Consider the following 15887-nt stretch of genomic DNA (forward strand, 5'->3'; position numbering starts at 1 on the left):
GGGGTGAAATATCTTGGTCTAATTTTGTACACACGCCTAACGTTTGAGAGTCACATTTACTTATTAATGGCAAAATAACATTTTTATACTTTTATTTTATTTATTTATTTATTTTTTTTTTTTTTTTACAGTGTACTGTCTGGCAATGTGGCAATAAGAATAATTGTCTTGATGCCGAAAAGAGCCCAACAGATTTTACTTAGTAGCAGTGGCTATTGCCATACTGCTACTGTACACTTGTTTCGTGCATATAAATTGCTTTATTATAATTATGCAGGGAGTTTTACAGTTTATATGGACACTGCAATGTAAATAGAGCAGAAAAACAGAAGAAGAAAAGGAAAAAAGAAAAAAAAGAGAAAAGATGAAAGAAAGAAGAGATAGAAAGGAGATAATGACAAAACATTTTCAGTCTGCTTCATCACCTGTAACGAGATGAAAAAAGAACAGCACAACCGAAAGACATGGTACGAGACATACAATAAATTAACACCTTGAAACTATCGCTAAAGTAATATTAAGTCTGACATGTACTCTGTGTTACCTGAAGATATGAATATGGGGTTTCTGTATGGAAGTGAAGCTCTGAGTACCTGGAGCCAAGCACCTGTAATTGCTTATGAGGGTGCACTTTTTTATACTTTTAGAATGCTCAAAGATTTTTTTCCCATTTCCTGCTGCATATATCTTTAAGCATGCCATGATTTTGTCTCAACTGAGTTATTGTGAAACATCCTGGTCACAGGCAGCAGCTACTATAATCAAACCACTGAAATGGTTTAATACAGAGCTTTGAAGATGCTAGAAAAGGAAACTTCGTCAAACGAACCACTGTCGGCCTCTGCAGAAGTTTAATTAACTAAAGTATACAAAATCTGATAAAGTGTTGTTGTTAAAAACAGATGTATAAATCTTTGCATCAGCTAGCCCCTTCTGCCCTCTGTAAGCTTGAAGCTCCACTCAGAGCAGTGGTCTCAATTAATCGATTACTCTCCAGTGGAAAAAGAGAGCTTCTAAGATATGCATCTATTAGACAGCTTTTTCTGCCTATGGCTCTAAACTATGACACCACTGAAGTCAATCTTGACATTTTAAACTCTGTGTCTTTTGTCATTGCTTTTCCAGTGATGAGCACTGAAAATTAGCCATGACTACACCTGCAATAGTATATGACATGTTAAATAAACAAATTAATAAACTAATTGAAACATTAATAAACAAAATATCTTTTTTTTTACATCATCAGGACAAAACTATTTATCATATTTAATGTGTTCATATCAAATGATTCAATAGTTAACACTTACTTAGACTTCGACACACAGAGTGTATACAAAAATAAATTTCATTCAGTACAGCTCTCAAGGCATTTCTATTTTAAAGTGATAAGAAGTAAGCAGCAGTGATAAAATATAAACATAAGACTGTATATGATTTACAGTTTCCAACATTCAGGGGTTTCTTTCTCATAAAAAGCTCTTAAAGAAAACACGAAAATATACTAACTAAGCAAGCAATATTCATTTTTTAAAAACATCAGACTACATCTACTACAGGGATGTCCCAATCTTATATCCGTAGATGAAATTTGTCTGATATCAGCTAAAAAAGAAGCACATGAGGTACTGCTGCTGTAAACAGTTTTGGTAACGCATTGGTTAATAATAAATGGTCAGCATTTCTCATACCTATTGATGACACTGCATTTTGACACATTGCCAAAGTGTATTGATACTGTGTCACTCAATACTGAGACCTGCTGAAAATTTTAAAGCCTTACAGCTAGCCTATTAGACTAAACTCGATGACCTAGTGCAACAATTTATTTTAAGTCATTGGATGTTGTATTGTATTATTTAATATCTTTTAAATTGAAAATCTCTTTGATATTTTTAAATGCAGTCAATAAATAATGGGATTGTATAACGTGAAAATGTAAGCAAACATGTGAATGAGGATGCAGTAAATATGGTTAACTAAAGTCAGTTTGAATTTAATTTCAATTTAGATTACTCGTGTGATAACTGAGTGGAACAGTATGACACAACGAGAAAATTAAAACAAATGGTCCCACATGCCTGAAACATTCTTTTGCCTTGAAGCTGCTCCATATTTCTTGATGAATCTGATAATGAAGTGTAAGAGATACAATTTTTTTTGGCAGGTGCCTCCCTTTAACAGATGTGCTTATAAACACAGTTTACTGCATTACTCAGTTCAAAACAGCTCCTGTGCCCAGGTGACTTTGCTTAAAACGATATGTGCACCAACATGAGGTTTAACTCTGTGAGCTTGATGCATGCATCAATGCAGCTGTCCTGCTGAACAATCATTAGTTGATGGCTATTGTTCTCTGTTTGAGTTTCATCACTGTGTCGAGATTTATTTTTTTAAATATACACAAAAATATAAGTATTAAACGTTTGCATGATTTATGATCATTTGATATTGGGTCAATATTGGTATTGTACTCCATCTCAAATGAAAGAGTTGTATCAGAATACCCCTTAATCCACATCCCACACTGATAAGTGATTATCCATACGTTCCTTGATTCTGGTCCTCTGTATGTTTTAGATGTTTTCTGCTCCATCACAGATGATTTAAATGATTCAATTACTCTCTCAGCAGGCCATTAAGATCACTGGAGGCTGTTTAATTGTCTATCACTTTAAGTTAGACAGACTGAGTCAGCGACAGATCTAAAACACACAAGTCTGAAAACTAATGGGAATATGTTTGCATTAATCATGGCTTGTAGATGATAACTTGATCAGTTTGGTTTGTCCTGCTCTAGTAAAAAAGGTTATTGACATATACAAGAATTTACTATTTTCAAAATAACCATAACAACTTTATTAGAAAATATTCAGATTTTATTTTGTCCTATTTAGCCTGTTTATTTATGACCAATTAACCCTGTTGACATTTAGATCTCATATACAGTTTACTTTGTTTGTCACTGAGATTCATTTCAGCAAAAACCTTCATCATGTCCATTTCACCCACAAGCCTTGTTCCCATAATAGCATGCATCATAATCCCTTTAAAAGCCCTTCATTGAAAATCTTTTAAATAACTCTTTTTGAATCATTTTAAATGTGTTGTTGATATTACAATTACAATTACTTCAATATTTCAACATGTTGAAATACATTTTAAATAGCTTTGAATGTCCATTTTCAACTCTGTCAAGTCTTGCTTTCCTTGCTATGGCTTTAACACAACATGATTACTGTGCAACCAAAATCTTTAACTGTGGTTGCTGTATATGCAACTAAAAAAACCCAGTGAAAAATGTATGAATTCTTTGGCAGGGCTCGGTCCTCTGTCCTTTTGGAAATGGTACTTGTCCTCTTACTGCTATTACTGTATTAGTGTAGGTTCACAAAATGAGCCATCTAACTTTAATCCTCCAATCTTCCATCCAATTTTTCACCTTTGCACTTTTTATCTCTCTACATCTCTTTCAGTCAGCTGTCATCCCTCCATCAGGCCCAATCACTCAGGAGGAAGAAGAGGCGCAGTGTACTGTCGATTTTCTCTGGCTTCCGCAAAAATCGCAACTCTACCTTCTCCAATCAGGACTTGGAGTAAGTATGCAAAAAAAAAAAAAAATGGAGAAGAAATAACCTGGCCCTGAGCTGAGTAAAACTGGGACCATTAGGGATTTATAGGCGCATAGACTTATTGATCATGACGGCTGTTAAAAGAATATACAGTAGATGCAGGGTTTTGCATGCTTAAAAGTTATAAATATTTAAGCAGCGGAAACAATATTTTTATGTATTCAACCGTTTTTGCTTTGAATTTATCTTACTCCGTACGTTCTGGCTGGTCTTATTTAATTTTGATTTAGCACTTTAAAACCACTCTGCTTTGCCAAATGGACAAAGTACAGACTAGCATTTTTTTTCCTCTATTTTCTCAGAGGAGAGATTTGAGGGCAGGACAAAGTGGGGACTTTAAAGCTATAAAAAGTGCCACTTGATGAAGTTTCCAGTGTATTTTTTTTAGCTCACAGATCTGCTTAGAATGCATAAAGATTCAATCCAGTCATTAGGAGAATTAAAGAAGTAAAGTCATTATTTATATTTTCAGAGTCAGTTAACGTGTTTTTCCGGACTATAAGCCACGCCCATGACATTTTATGAAAAAACAAAAAACAAAACTCACTTCGGCTATAAACCGCTGACATCAACTAAACTGTCTCCCACAAAACCTGTAGGTGGAGTTCTACATAAAGCCTTTGCAGTAGGAATACTAGTTCCCATTAGCTTGTTGGCTCGCCGCAGTAAGAGCTTGCCACTTGTGTCTCTGCTTTATATATGTATGTATGTACAGTATATGTATGTTTAAGTATGTGTATATATATATAAATGGTATTATTTTGTATGTGTTATTCTATTTTATTAACCTAAAATCTGTAGTCTAGCGAACATTAATTCTGTATTTCTAAACAAGTCTTGAAGAGTTATAGCTGTTTTTATTTCTTTTTATATTTGTATTTTTCTTTGTAAAATTCTTACTGTTGTGTTTTTAGGTAGACAATTTTAAGATCTGTCCAGGGACAACAGCTGAAAAATAGCCTTTTGGCTTATTCTGGTGCATTTGCAGGAATGCTTATTAATATACATTGTTCCTGTCGAATAAATAAATAAATCTAAATCTACTGAAATATGGGGCTTTGTCAGCTCTTTATTTCAGCTCTGCATGAGTTGAGCCAAGTCTCTTCTTCGGTTCCAAAGCTTTAATGTAGCAAATAAATGTCAAAATGTGTGAATTTGAGACGTTTGTTCTCTGTAATGCGTGCTGCTAGTGTGTTCTTGAGCTAAATGAAAATTAGCCTAAAATGTAACTTCCCACTCTGGCAGTTAAGAAAAATACACAGAATAGTGGAATGATTCAAAGCGTGGGAAAAAGGGAGCAGCTTATAGTCCGGAAAATACTGTAATATAGTTAGATGTCAGATTGATATTAAACTGGTAGACTGGATGTTTATTACTGCTTTCATTTTGGTCTTTTCTTAATTTGTTTTCTTTCCTTTTTTTCTTGCAGCAACTCAATTAAGTTTATTCAAATATCTCCAAATAACACATGCCATCTCTCAGCACTTTACAAGAAAAACATTTAAATTTAATCATACTGACACATTCCAAGTCAATAACATAGATTCCACATTGATTGTAATATAAAAACCCTTCTTATTCCATCTAGTAACTGACTTGTGGGAATCACTCTTTCATTATGAACATGTGGCAACATTGGACAGTTGCTTTAGTGTAATTACCTTTGAAGCACAATGAAGAACATCTACTGTACAGTATGTGGCAACAATGAAAAGAAAACTCCTTAACTAGTAGCAGAGGTTGCGCTAGATTATTTTGCTGTTTTCACTGACAATGCACAATGACAATGAATTGTACAAACAAAACATTTTACCTGGCCTCTCAGGTTCAAGCTGAATCATTGCATGTTTTTTTCCTATTTTTGTTTTTCAAGGGGAGCCTCAGAGAACGTCTACTCTATGATTCAGCACCCTAAAGATACAGTTAGGCCAGAGAGCGCTGTTCCTGGAGCAAACGGGAGCATGTCTTCACCTCGGCCAACTCAGGGCCAACCTGTTCATGGGATGAGGGCTGCCAGCCCCCCCTGTCCCATCCAAAGACAGGTAAAGTGAATTGAAATGTCTCTGCAAACAAGCAGCTCTTGAGACACTGGCTATTTATGATGAGCTGGAGACTGAGTTGAGTATCCTTGAAGATGCACCTCTTTGCTTAGTTTAGAAAACAAATTATTTTGTAACAGAATGTTGCAACAGCAGGTAGCAGAAGTAACAGGGAAGAAAAGGGCCTCTATTATCATTTTGGTTCTTTCAAAAATTTTGCTGGCAGAAGTTTAAAGTTGCAGAATCTTTTTTATTGTCAGAGCTTTGAACACTGTTGCACAATTAATCTTAGACTGTAGAATAGCAATAAAACCTCAGCTTTAAAGTCTGCTTTTTAATCAAGATGTTAGATATGAACATCTTTTTCCCAGCTCCTGTACTCCCAAGTGATGACACAGAGCAGAGCTGCATGCTGTGCCCACCACCTGCTATTCTCAGCCTTTTTATGTCTTGGATTTGTGTAGCTGCTTGTGTGAAACATCGACTTTAAGGCTTATTTTAAATCTGTGCTCCAACACTCTTACAGAACCAAAGGGGGCTACCCTAACTCTCACTGCTGTATTCAAATAATATTAGAATGATAATTGAGAAATCCGTTGATGATTAGATATTCAAAATCACAATAGGTCTTTATATTATTGTAAATAGAGGAACCATAAAATCAAATTTCCATTTGTGTCCTCTTTGAACAGTGAAAAAAAAAAGCATTTATCTGATTCTGACTAATTAAAATTCTGTGAATGGCCATCTCTCCTGCTGCAGTCCACAGATCTGGTCAGCATGGTGTACAGCTGTATCGGGGCGGAAATCGAGGACTCTGACAGCAGCAGCACGTGTGACATCAAAGAGATGCAGCACAGCGCTGATGGATCAAACACCATCTCAGATGCCCCGACAGATACTCAAAGTAACGGGCATGTGGTGTCCTCCAAACACCAGACGGACAGACAGATGGAGACGGGCAGGCAGGAGAGAATTGTCCCACTGACTGAGTCACGGACCGAGGCGGGAGAGGACATCCAAAGCAGCGGCGTTTGCAGCATGGCCCCCTGTGGGCCAAGGCCAGAGCCTCCTCCGCACACCAAACCAACTCAGGCTGTGATAAGGCAGAGGCACCTGCAGGACAGTATAGGTACTGCAAATTCTATAACAAAAAAGTACAAACTGCCTGGTTTGGAAACTCTACTCCATAGTGTTTTTTTATTTTAAGGGAATCACAGTAAATTGGACTCCAAACTCCACATTCAGAATTGTATTTCTAAACTAATTCCACTTTACAATGAACAACACATTACTCTTTGATGGTCCGTCACATATCAAATACTGAGAACATGAAGTTTGTTGCCATTTTTTTGACATCCATGAAAGGGAGGCTCAAGTGGTATAAATGTATATTTCAGACTCTGTCAAAGTGCTTGGAATGCAAACTTAGACAGATATTTTGGGTTATACCTCTTAAAGAATCGAAAACATCTGTAACAATACCACAATGTAACCACAATAGTATAGTGTTAGCTTTAAATCTATAAGCTCCAACTAGTGACTTTCACACACAGAAATGATATTCTAAACTATTTTATAGAGAATTTGATGAAGTGTAGCAGCTGTTAAAGTTGGTGGAGCATAATATCCTTGACTATCGCAGAAAGCCTTAGTCAAGGATAGTCGCTAATTTAACGGCTTCGACATCCACTGTTGATGCGAATACCAAACTGCCAAATGTAAATACTGTATACGGATTATAATCGGGAAAAATACACAAACATTCGGCTTTTATGCTATGTATACTTTTTTATCTGTTGTAATTTGCAGCTAAACCTTCATACAGAAAATAAGCAGCGTTCTTACTTAAATTTAAAGATTAAATTTAAACATTTTTAAACCCAGGGCTAAAGAAGCAGCACCTAATGTCTCCGTCAGAATCGCTCCTTTATGGCTTTTACCGTTGACCCAGAAGCAAAGATTTAACTAATTATTGATGGTTTCCTATTATTTTGTTACCAGAAGAGACGGAAAGATCAGATGTAGAAGAAAAGAGCGAAAGACTGCAGGAAGAGAAGCAGAGAGGGCGGGGTCCAGAGGGACAGCGTCCTCTTATTCCCAAAAAGGTAGGTAGCAAATGAATAAGCCTTTTTTCTTCTTGCTGTCGTGTGAAATACATGAACATATGCTGCACTGATTTACCAGCCAAGCATAGAGCTCCAGAGAGAAAAGGCCACTCCACAAAAGACCAAGACTTCACCAAAAACTCCTGCCAGTCCTGAAGAAGAACAAAAGAATGATCAGAAGAGTTTTCCACCTGCTCAGCCAGTTTCGGAAGACAAAGGGACGTGTGAGGCATGGAGTCCTACAGCCTCTGTGACGCCTGGGTCCGAGGATGCCGATCCCACCATCGTCAGCCACGGTATTGTTACATCACTTTCACATATTCATAGTATGAAGTCTTAGATTAGATCTGTATAGAATCTAAGTGGAGCTAACTAAGACTTCAGTCAAGCTTTAGATTTACTATCTAAAGCAGGTGGTTAGGAGTTATCATTACAACTAAGATGCTTACAGCTCTTCAAAATAAAAGCACAATCAGTTATGTGCATTCAGTAACTCTAACATTGGACATGAATAGCTCTTTTCTGCTTTTTTGTTATTTTTGTGTTTGGTCATAAATTAATAATAACATTTTAAAGCTACAGTGTGTAATAATTACAGGGATGTACAGTCAGAAATGTAATATATTATACATAAATATGTTATTTATCATCATCTACAAGCTCAGCCTCTTAACCTTAATATTTGCATTGCCTTAGAATTCGTTATTTATAATTACATAGGAGCGGGTCTCGCAGCCATGGAGGCAGACATCTTTGCGCTACGGCAGCGCAGAGCCAACAAACTTGCGATTGCGAGATCGCCCATTACGGGTATATTTATTATCTTCAGTCTACATGAAATCTATACCCTACACAGACTAATGATATACTATCTGTAAAATTATCTATGTAAACAAACCTTATCACTTGAGAAGGTAGGTGATGCGGAAGTCGTGGAAGACATTTTGTCCCGTAACGCTCGCCGTACTGTTGGGGGGGAGAAGTGGTGGGGGGGAGATGTTCATGTTGCTGCGGTCCACAGTCTGGACGTTAGATGTTGCTGAAAATTACACACTGTAGCTTTAAGTCAAGTAAATAATACATCGTATGAAAAGGGTAAAAACTTACCTTGGTGTTTAGAACAATTATTTACGTGTCAAATTAAACATTTTGGAAAAATTATTAACAGAGATCCTTTGATTAAATTAAGCTAAGGATAAAATACATAATTTGAATCGATAACCTATATATTGGAGGATGTTTTTTTTTTTTTTTTAAATGGTGGTCCTCCTAATTGTCAATCATTCTGGTGATATGCTTATGTAAGTCCGTCCTACATGCTCGCCGCCATTTTCATCTACTGGTGGTGAGTCTGACATAGTGGAAATATTCCAAATCTTCTTTTGGAAAGTAAGCATGGATGAGCGATGCAAACACCAACTTTTAAACAGAGCGTGCACAAGAAGAAATAGGCTTGTATATGCTCTCGAACGCGTTTAATACGTGTTCCCTCTCGGGAGCAGGTACAGGGTTGTGCATGTGCATTTTTTTTTTTTTAAGTGGAGAGGGAGGGTCTTTTCAAAAATTTGTGAAAATCCTCAACCATACCTTTAATTAAATAGACACTTAAGGCAATTAGGGGAACTCAGATCATTAATTGGAGCCAAATACCAACAAACCCTGTTCTTAGAGAACTTAGTAAACCATAGCTGCAGGATGAGATAAATTGTTGTTGTGACTTTTCCTTCTATACCCACAGATGAGGAAGCAGATCACAATGGATTCCAAAAAACATCCCATCACACCAGGAAGTCCAGCTCCTTTGACATAGGTACATTACTGCACTTTTACATTGTCTGTTTCAGCCCCCCCCGTGGCTGTTTCTATGTTTATTGTGCTACAGAGTGCATGCACACGAGTATAAATGCATCTCTAAATGCATTTCTTCAGAACAATATCATTCATAAAGACCTTTTCTTTCATTTTTATACCTAATGAACTCAGCATGGGTGTGATATTTGATGTGCTCCCTAGCCTTTAGACTGTGCCTCACGTTATTGCTTCCACCTCCCACTCCATGTTTTTGTTTTTAATTCCCACACCCCGCTGTGTGTATGTCTCCCACCATTTCACCTCTCAGGCATGGAAAGGGACATTCCCTATGATCTCGAGAGGTCCTCAGATCGCAGATTCCCTGTGAACAAAACCACCTTTCCCCAGTACAGAAACAGATCCCTGGACTGCTCTACTTGGACTGGGTGTATGTATTTGTTTGAATCCCTTTCTAATATGTGTGGTATGACAGGTAACCATCTCCTACATTATATTTTTTATGAATTTAGTTTTTTTCTTTTTTGTAAATGATATATGAAATCTATTTATGTTTTTCAGTGATTGCTATATATCCTTAACCTCCTTTTTAATATGCTCTTCATGCATGAGTCATACCCTACATACTAAAAGCGAGAATGTGCCATTTAATAAATGGTTGATCAAAGTAAGAGATGATAAAATATAATTTAAAGGACTATTCTGGATCATTGCCAGGCATGTCTCATTGCTGCTGGCAGCTTTCAGTGCAAATTGATATCTACTTCCCCATTTCCACCTTTTTATGTCTCATGCTTAATTCTGTTCTTGGTTCCATTATTGTGATAATTGCTAGACAAGTTTAGCTGATTCATCATCATTTTCCACTCTAAGCAGTGTGGTGCTGAAGAAGTCAACCTTAAGGCACTGCGAATAAAAGAATGCTAATGACATGGCTAAACCACTGCCAATTACTCTCCTAACCCAGGGCAGTATATCTTAACATTCTGCAGCAGGAACCTTCAACACAGAGAAAAAAGGATGAGCACATCCTAGATTTGTTAGTAGCAGAGCTAATTATTTCAGGAATAAAAAGTCTGAAGGCCATCTGTGATCTGTCAAATCAAGCAGTGGATCACAGTCATAATTTAGATTTTCTTTCACTCCTTTTGGGTCGGTACTTGGCGCAGGCTGCCCTTTAAAATGGCACGACAGTTCTTTAAAGAAAATAAACTGATGATAATGGCTTAGTCTCAAGGTGTTTTTTCCAGAAACACATCGAGGTCACCTAAATTTCTTCCTGGTATATATTTAAAGGTATAGTGAAGGATTTTTTCCCCCAGGTGGATCATCAAAATAGGTGGTCCTCTGAATTCTCAATCATTCTGGTGATACGTTTACATAAGGCCGTCCTTCGTGATCGTCCCCAGTTAGCTATCTTTTTTTGGGCATCCACACTTTCAGGCGTATATCTGTAGTGAGCTACGGTTTCAGACAGTCATTGAAGCTCAACCTTCTCACCCTGTTTCTTTGAAAATGGCCCATTGTTCTAAGAGAAAAGTTATCTATGAAGTGTATGAGAAGAAAAGAAAGGCCTCAGAAGAGGCAGATATACCCCGGAATGCTTTGCACATAGAGCTCTCCTCACAACTAATAACTAAGATGGCGCTGGCACCGTGTGCTGGAAGTTCACTATTAAGTCCACTATATAGTCCCCGCTCTATATAGTGATTGAAGGATTTAAGCCTGATGTACACTGTGTGATTTTCGGGGCAAGAATCTTTCGATTGGGCCGACTTTCAGCCTGATCGTGGGTCGTGAGTCGTGTAGTGTACAGGGGGTTACGAGGGGCGATCTGCCTCTCACGACCTCCTCCCGATCAGGAATCGTAAGGTGGGGAGAAAATCAAACGTTTAATTTTTCTCCCGACCGTCATGGGCAAATCGCTCAGGGCGCATGCGCAAACAAGGATTCTTCTTTTTATTCTTCCTCTCAGATGTAAACACAGCAGGGATGCAATGAGTGAAATGCAGTTAAACATGGCTTTCAGCACAAAATTGCAAATTGCCAAGGCAACACGTTTCACTATAGTGAGCTTAATATCCCCCTTCTATTTGTTTGGCTTCTGGATTGACGAGTCTCAGCAGCTCCAACTCACTGTAAAGCTGAATTCGACGTGGTTTTTAGTCATACAGTGTGAGCAGGTAGATCGCCTCAGAGCGTCGGGCCGAACATAAATCGTGAGCTGTGAGCTCACACTGTACGACTAAACCCTGCGTTTGATTTGATGGTCATGGTGATGAATCCGGCTTCACAGAAACATTTGCATCATCTGCACATCTGCAAGAAACATCCTACAGCTTGCTACTTTAACAGTTAGCATGACCACAGAAATTGCCAGGAAGCTAAATGTGCTTAAACTAAAAAATGTGCTAAAACTCAGCAAGTATGCTGAGTTTTATACAAGTTCAACTGGAATAGAAAATCATAATATTTCAAGAATCAAACAGGACAAACGTTTGTTTACGCTACAGGGAATACTCACTGCTTTAAGTGGCTACTTGTGTTAATTCACAATCAGATCGCTAAAGCTTGCTCTAATGTGAACTCCAACCCATTTATCCGCAGAGCTGTGTGTGAGCCAAATATGAATATTTATGGTAATGAAAAAAAATCAACTCAAGGCTCATGCATAGTTGCATCAAGTAAGAAATGTATCACATAACATTATAAAAAGGAATGTTTTCTTTTCAAATATCAAGCTTGAGATGGCTATTTTTCTATCAGTTATTCATTTTAATGGATCTTATAACATGCAGTGAACACCTTTTATTTTTTAACACACCAAACTAAATATGCTGCAATTATTTTAGGTCTTGTTTTATGCGTAATCATTTTTGGGAATGATCAACACCAGTATTTGATATGTGGTGGAGAAATACATAGCCATTTAATTCAGGTATGTTTAGGACACTGGATATTGATGACGGATGTTGAAGACTTCTCCTAACCCCCAATGGTTCCCAACACTTCTCCTTAGGGACCAACTGTCTTGCATGTTTTTTTTTCCTCCTTGCTGCCAAACAAATTAATTAAATGAATTTGTGACTAATCAGGCCATTGCAGCACTTGTTGGTATGCAGAAGAGCAGCAATCATTTAATAGTGGTGAAGTTTGCTGCACACTCTGAAATTTTATGGTTATTTTGTTGTGGCAAAAGCAATACTTAGTTTTTTGCCTCAAAGTACTCATACTTTAGAAAAAGAACAGTTGCTGAACTCAGTGTAAGTGTCATCTACTGTAGCTTATGTCACAGCCGCAAAAGAAAACATATCAGCAACGCAGATTAGGCATTTTTGGATCGATAAACAGGAAGAGGATGTAAAGAACAAAATGCATTATATTAGGACTTCTTAAATGATCATATTTTCTCATCATCTGCTCAAAGGATCCAGTACATACCAGATCTCAGTAGAGATTTCAGCACCTTACTTAAGAGGAGAATTTCCAACCCCAATACAAAAGGATAAAAACCCTCTCCACTTTTCCTGCTTAAAAACACCCTTCCACATCCTGACTTATCATGCAAGTGTTTTTGTTCATGCTGTGAGAAAGAAAGTTCTGCCTAGACATGTCGCAAACACGCAGCAAAAAAACCTATACACTGCTGCAACAACAAAATGAAGTAATTTTTTTCTTGTGGCTGGAAAAGAAGGAAAAAATTTCTCGCTTCTCATGAAGGATGTAACAAGTTTAAGGTCCTCAGAGTCTGACAGTGAGACTCAAAAAGCAAAAGTAAACCATATTCTACCTTTTTATATTGAAATAATGCTTGTTTTTTCATGTAAAATAGTTTTCTTGATTTTTAATGTTAAGTAATAAAATAACGGTCAGCTAAACTGACAAACACTGGCTTTTTAACCAAAATATAACTAACACTAAAGAGTTAAGACTTCTAAATCAGGTTAGATTAAACTTTTTGGATATGTCCTAAAAATACATTATTATTTGCTAAAAAGAATATTATTTTAAACTGAATTATTAAATATACATCTCAATGCATAAAAAGTTAAACTGGTTGTTGGTTAAAGACAGACTTTCATACTCATTGACTGTTATGATGAGAAATGTATCTGTATTAAAAACACCTTATATTTTATTTACAAACCTTACTTTTAGTTCGGAGAATCACGAATACATGACTAGACATGCAACTGAAGGAAACTTTAGTTTGCCTAAAGCAAAGTCAAATGCCTTAATAAGAACTGTTATGTATAGAGGTATGAAAGCATGGAATTGACTGGCAAATTGCATTAAATTGATAATTGATTTAAGGAAATTTAAAAGATCATTGAAAGAACATTTATTAAATTGTCTCATAAAACACAATTAGAATGATGTACAGTATAGAGGACTAGAGATGAATATGTTTGTGTGTATGTGTAAAGGTATATACATACACTTGGATGTTATTGTTTAAAAGTGTGAATCACTGTGCATTAGAAAAGTGTATGTGTATGTAGAGAAGAAGGTAATGGCAATGACAAAAGTAAAATGAACAGGTTAGATCACATGGTTCTATGACTGTGAGGGAGTACACAGTCTTTTTCACTTGCTGTGCTTTGTAGTTTGTTTTGATTAGTTTGGATTGTTTCTGTGTATGTATATGGGTATGTATGTATATGTATATATGTATGAGTATGTATGTGTATATGTGTGTATTTACTGTATTTATGTATATGTATAGATTATGGGAGATGTTGTTTTAATGTCCATATAATTTTATTTCATTTGTATTTTTTTATTTCATATTTTTTGTTGGACCCTAGAAGAATAGCTGTAGCTTGCAACAGCTAATGGGGATCTTAAATAAAATTAAAATGACAAATTCCTCTTCATTTCCTCTGATTTGGACTCCAGCGTGACATCAGATTTGGGCTGTTTCAAAACATGTCAGATCACACATAATGTTACTAGACGAATTGCAATGCTAATGGGGGCAGAAAAAAGGCCATAAGTACCGGCTGCAGAAAGCTTCACTTAAAAAAGCAGCTGTGGAAAGCCTCATCAGTAGGTCAATCCAATATTGGCTGTTGTTCAAGGATTCTAAATGTCAGACCATCGTGTTAAGGAAGACTTTCAACATAGTAATAAAAGTGAATATTTTGTTTATGGTCATCCTCATGTGTTCAATTAAATCTGTTTCCTTAAAAAGGAAGCAGTTTATTACAGACAGTGAGGAACCTAAAACTCTTAGAACTCAGATATCTGAGGTTACTTTAACTTTGAATTGTTTGCACTTTTTACCTTTACACTTACGTGTTTGTGTGACAGAAACCCCTTTGTATTGCACGTAATTGGATCGTTTAACAATATAATGAGTGTGGCCTTATGTTGTATTTTGTCCTGCAGGCCAGGAAGGCGGTAAGAGGGACGCTTTATGACATTACCTGAGCCCCGAGAAGACTCAGTTGGGAAGAGGAGACTGGAACAGAGAGAACTGGACAGAGACAAGCTTTTAAAACCACATGAACTCAAATGGAAAAAGGGTTTCATCAGGAAATTATATTTCATTTCATCAACCTCTGGCTAAAAGTGCATGTTCTGTATTGCTTCTTTTTAGCTGCTTGCACTTGTTATGGTTTCTCATGCATAATGGGACATTTCTTTAAAACACACGCGGTAGTTCTGTTCTCCAGTATGTTCAAAGTTGTCTTATTCATATGTGCAAATTATTTACTGTTAAATGATGTCTCTTCAGCCCCTCCCCCACCTTTTACTGACAATCTGTGGATACTAAAAGTGCGTTTGTACTGTATTTATATTAAGAAGATGTAGACAAAATGCACTAACCATTGTTGTAAAGCTATTAGTTAACAAACAGGATTTAATTTATGAAAATAGAATATTTGATAACTGTTTGTGTGTATGCTTTTTTTGGTGTATGGTGATGTTGATTGAGAAACTTGTTACCATGAACTTAGCTCTGTCATCTGTTCAAGAGTATTTAAATCAGCCTGTGGGTGGTTTGAATCTGATTTTAATGGCCTGGAAATAATTATATTTTCTAAAAATGCTTCTATGAATCAGAATTAATAAAACTGAATTAATAGAAGGAACTGAGGTGTCCGATTTTTTCAGCCTGTTTGCATAATTACTGTAGGTGTTAATTAATTATAGTAATCCACATATTTAATTTGTATTCATTTATTTACGTGCCTATATTTACACATGTATTTTATAAAGTATTTATTTTAACAATTTATTTACTTGCCTTTTTAAACTTCACTGTATTGGCGAATCTATAGAATAAATCATGCTCA

The 15887-nt window shown here is 36.5% G+C and overlaps 1 protein-coding gene across 5 annotated transcripts in view; it reads left to right on the forward strand.

Moving 5' to 3' along the window:
• Positions 1 to 15683, forward strand: part of carmil3 (capping protein regulator and myosin 1 linker 3) — a 146095-nt gene extending 130412 nt beyond the window's left edge. For 2 of the 5 annotated variants that reach the window (XM_038300486.1, XM_038300488.1), the window contains exons 33-40: positions 3474 to 3593; positions 5503 to 5671; positions 6431 to 6800; positions 7673 to 7776; positions 7856 to 8072; positions 9515 to 9586; positions 9896 to 10015; positions 14977 to 15683. In XM_038300486.1, the coding sequence (XP_038156414.1) occupies positions 3474 to 3593; positions 5503 to 5671; positions 6431 to 6800; positions 7673 to 7776; positions 7856 to 8072; positions 9515 to 9586; positions 9896 to 10015; positions 14977 to 15008 (1204 nt within the window). In that variant the 3' untranslated portion in view covers positions 15009 to 15683. The remainder of the gene's footprint in view (positions 1 to 3473; positions 3594 to 5502; positions 5672 to 6430; positions 6801 to 7672; positions 7777 to 7855; positions 8073 to 9514; positions 9587 to 9895; positions 10016 to 14976) is intronic. The other 3 variants (XM_038300487.1, XM_038300490.1, XM_038300491.1) reach the window with 3 other exon arrangements.
• The last annotated feature ends 204 nt before the right edge of the window (positions 15684 to 15887 follow it).

Source organism: Cyprinodon tularosa, unplaced genomic scaffold, assembly GCF_016077235.1.
Source record: "Cyprinodon tularosa strain WSP-4 unplaced genomic scaffold, ASM1607723v1 ctg45, whole genome shotgun sequence".
NCBI lineage: Eukaryota > Metazoa > Chordata > Actinopteri > Cyprinodontiformes > Cyprinodontidae > Cyprinodon > Cyprinodon tularosa.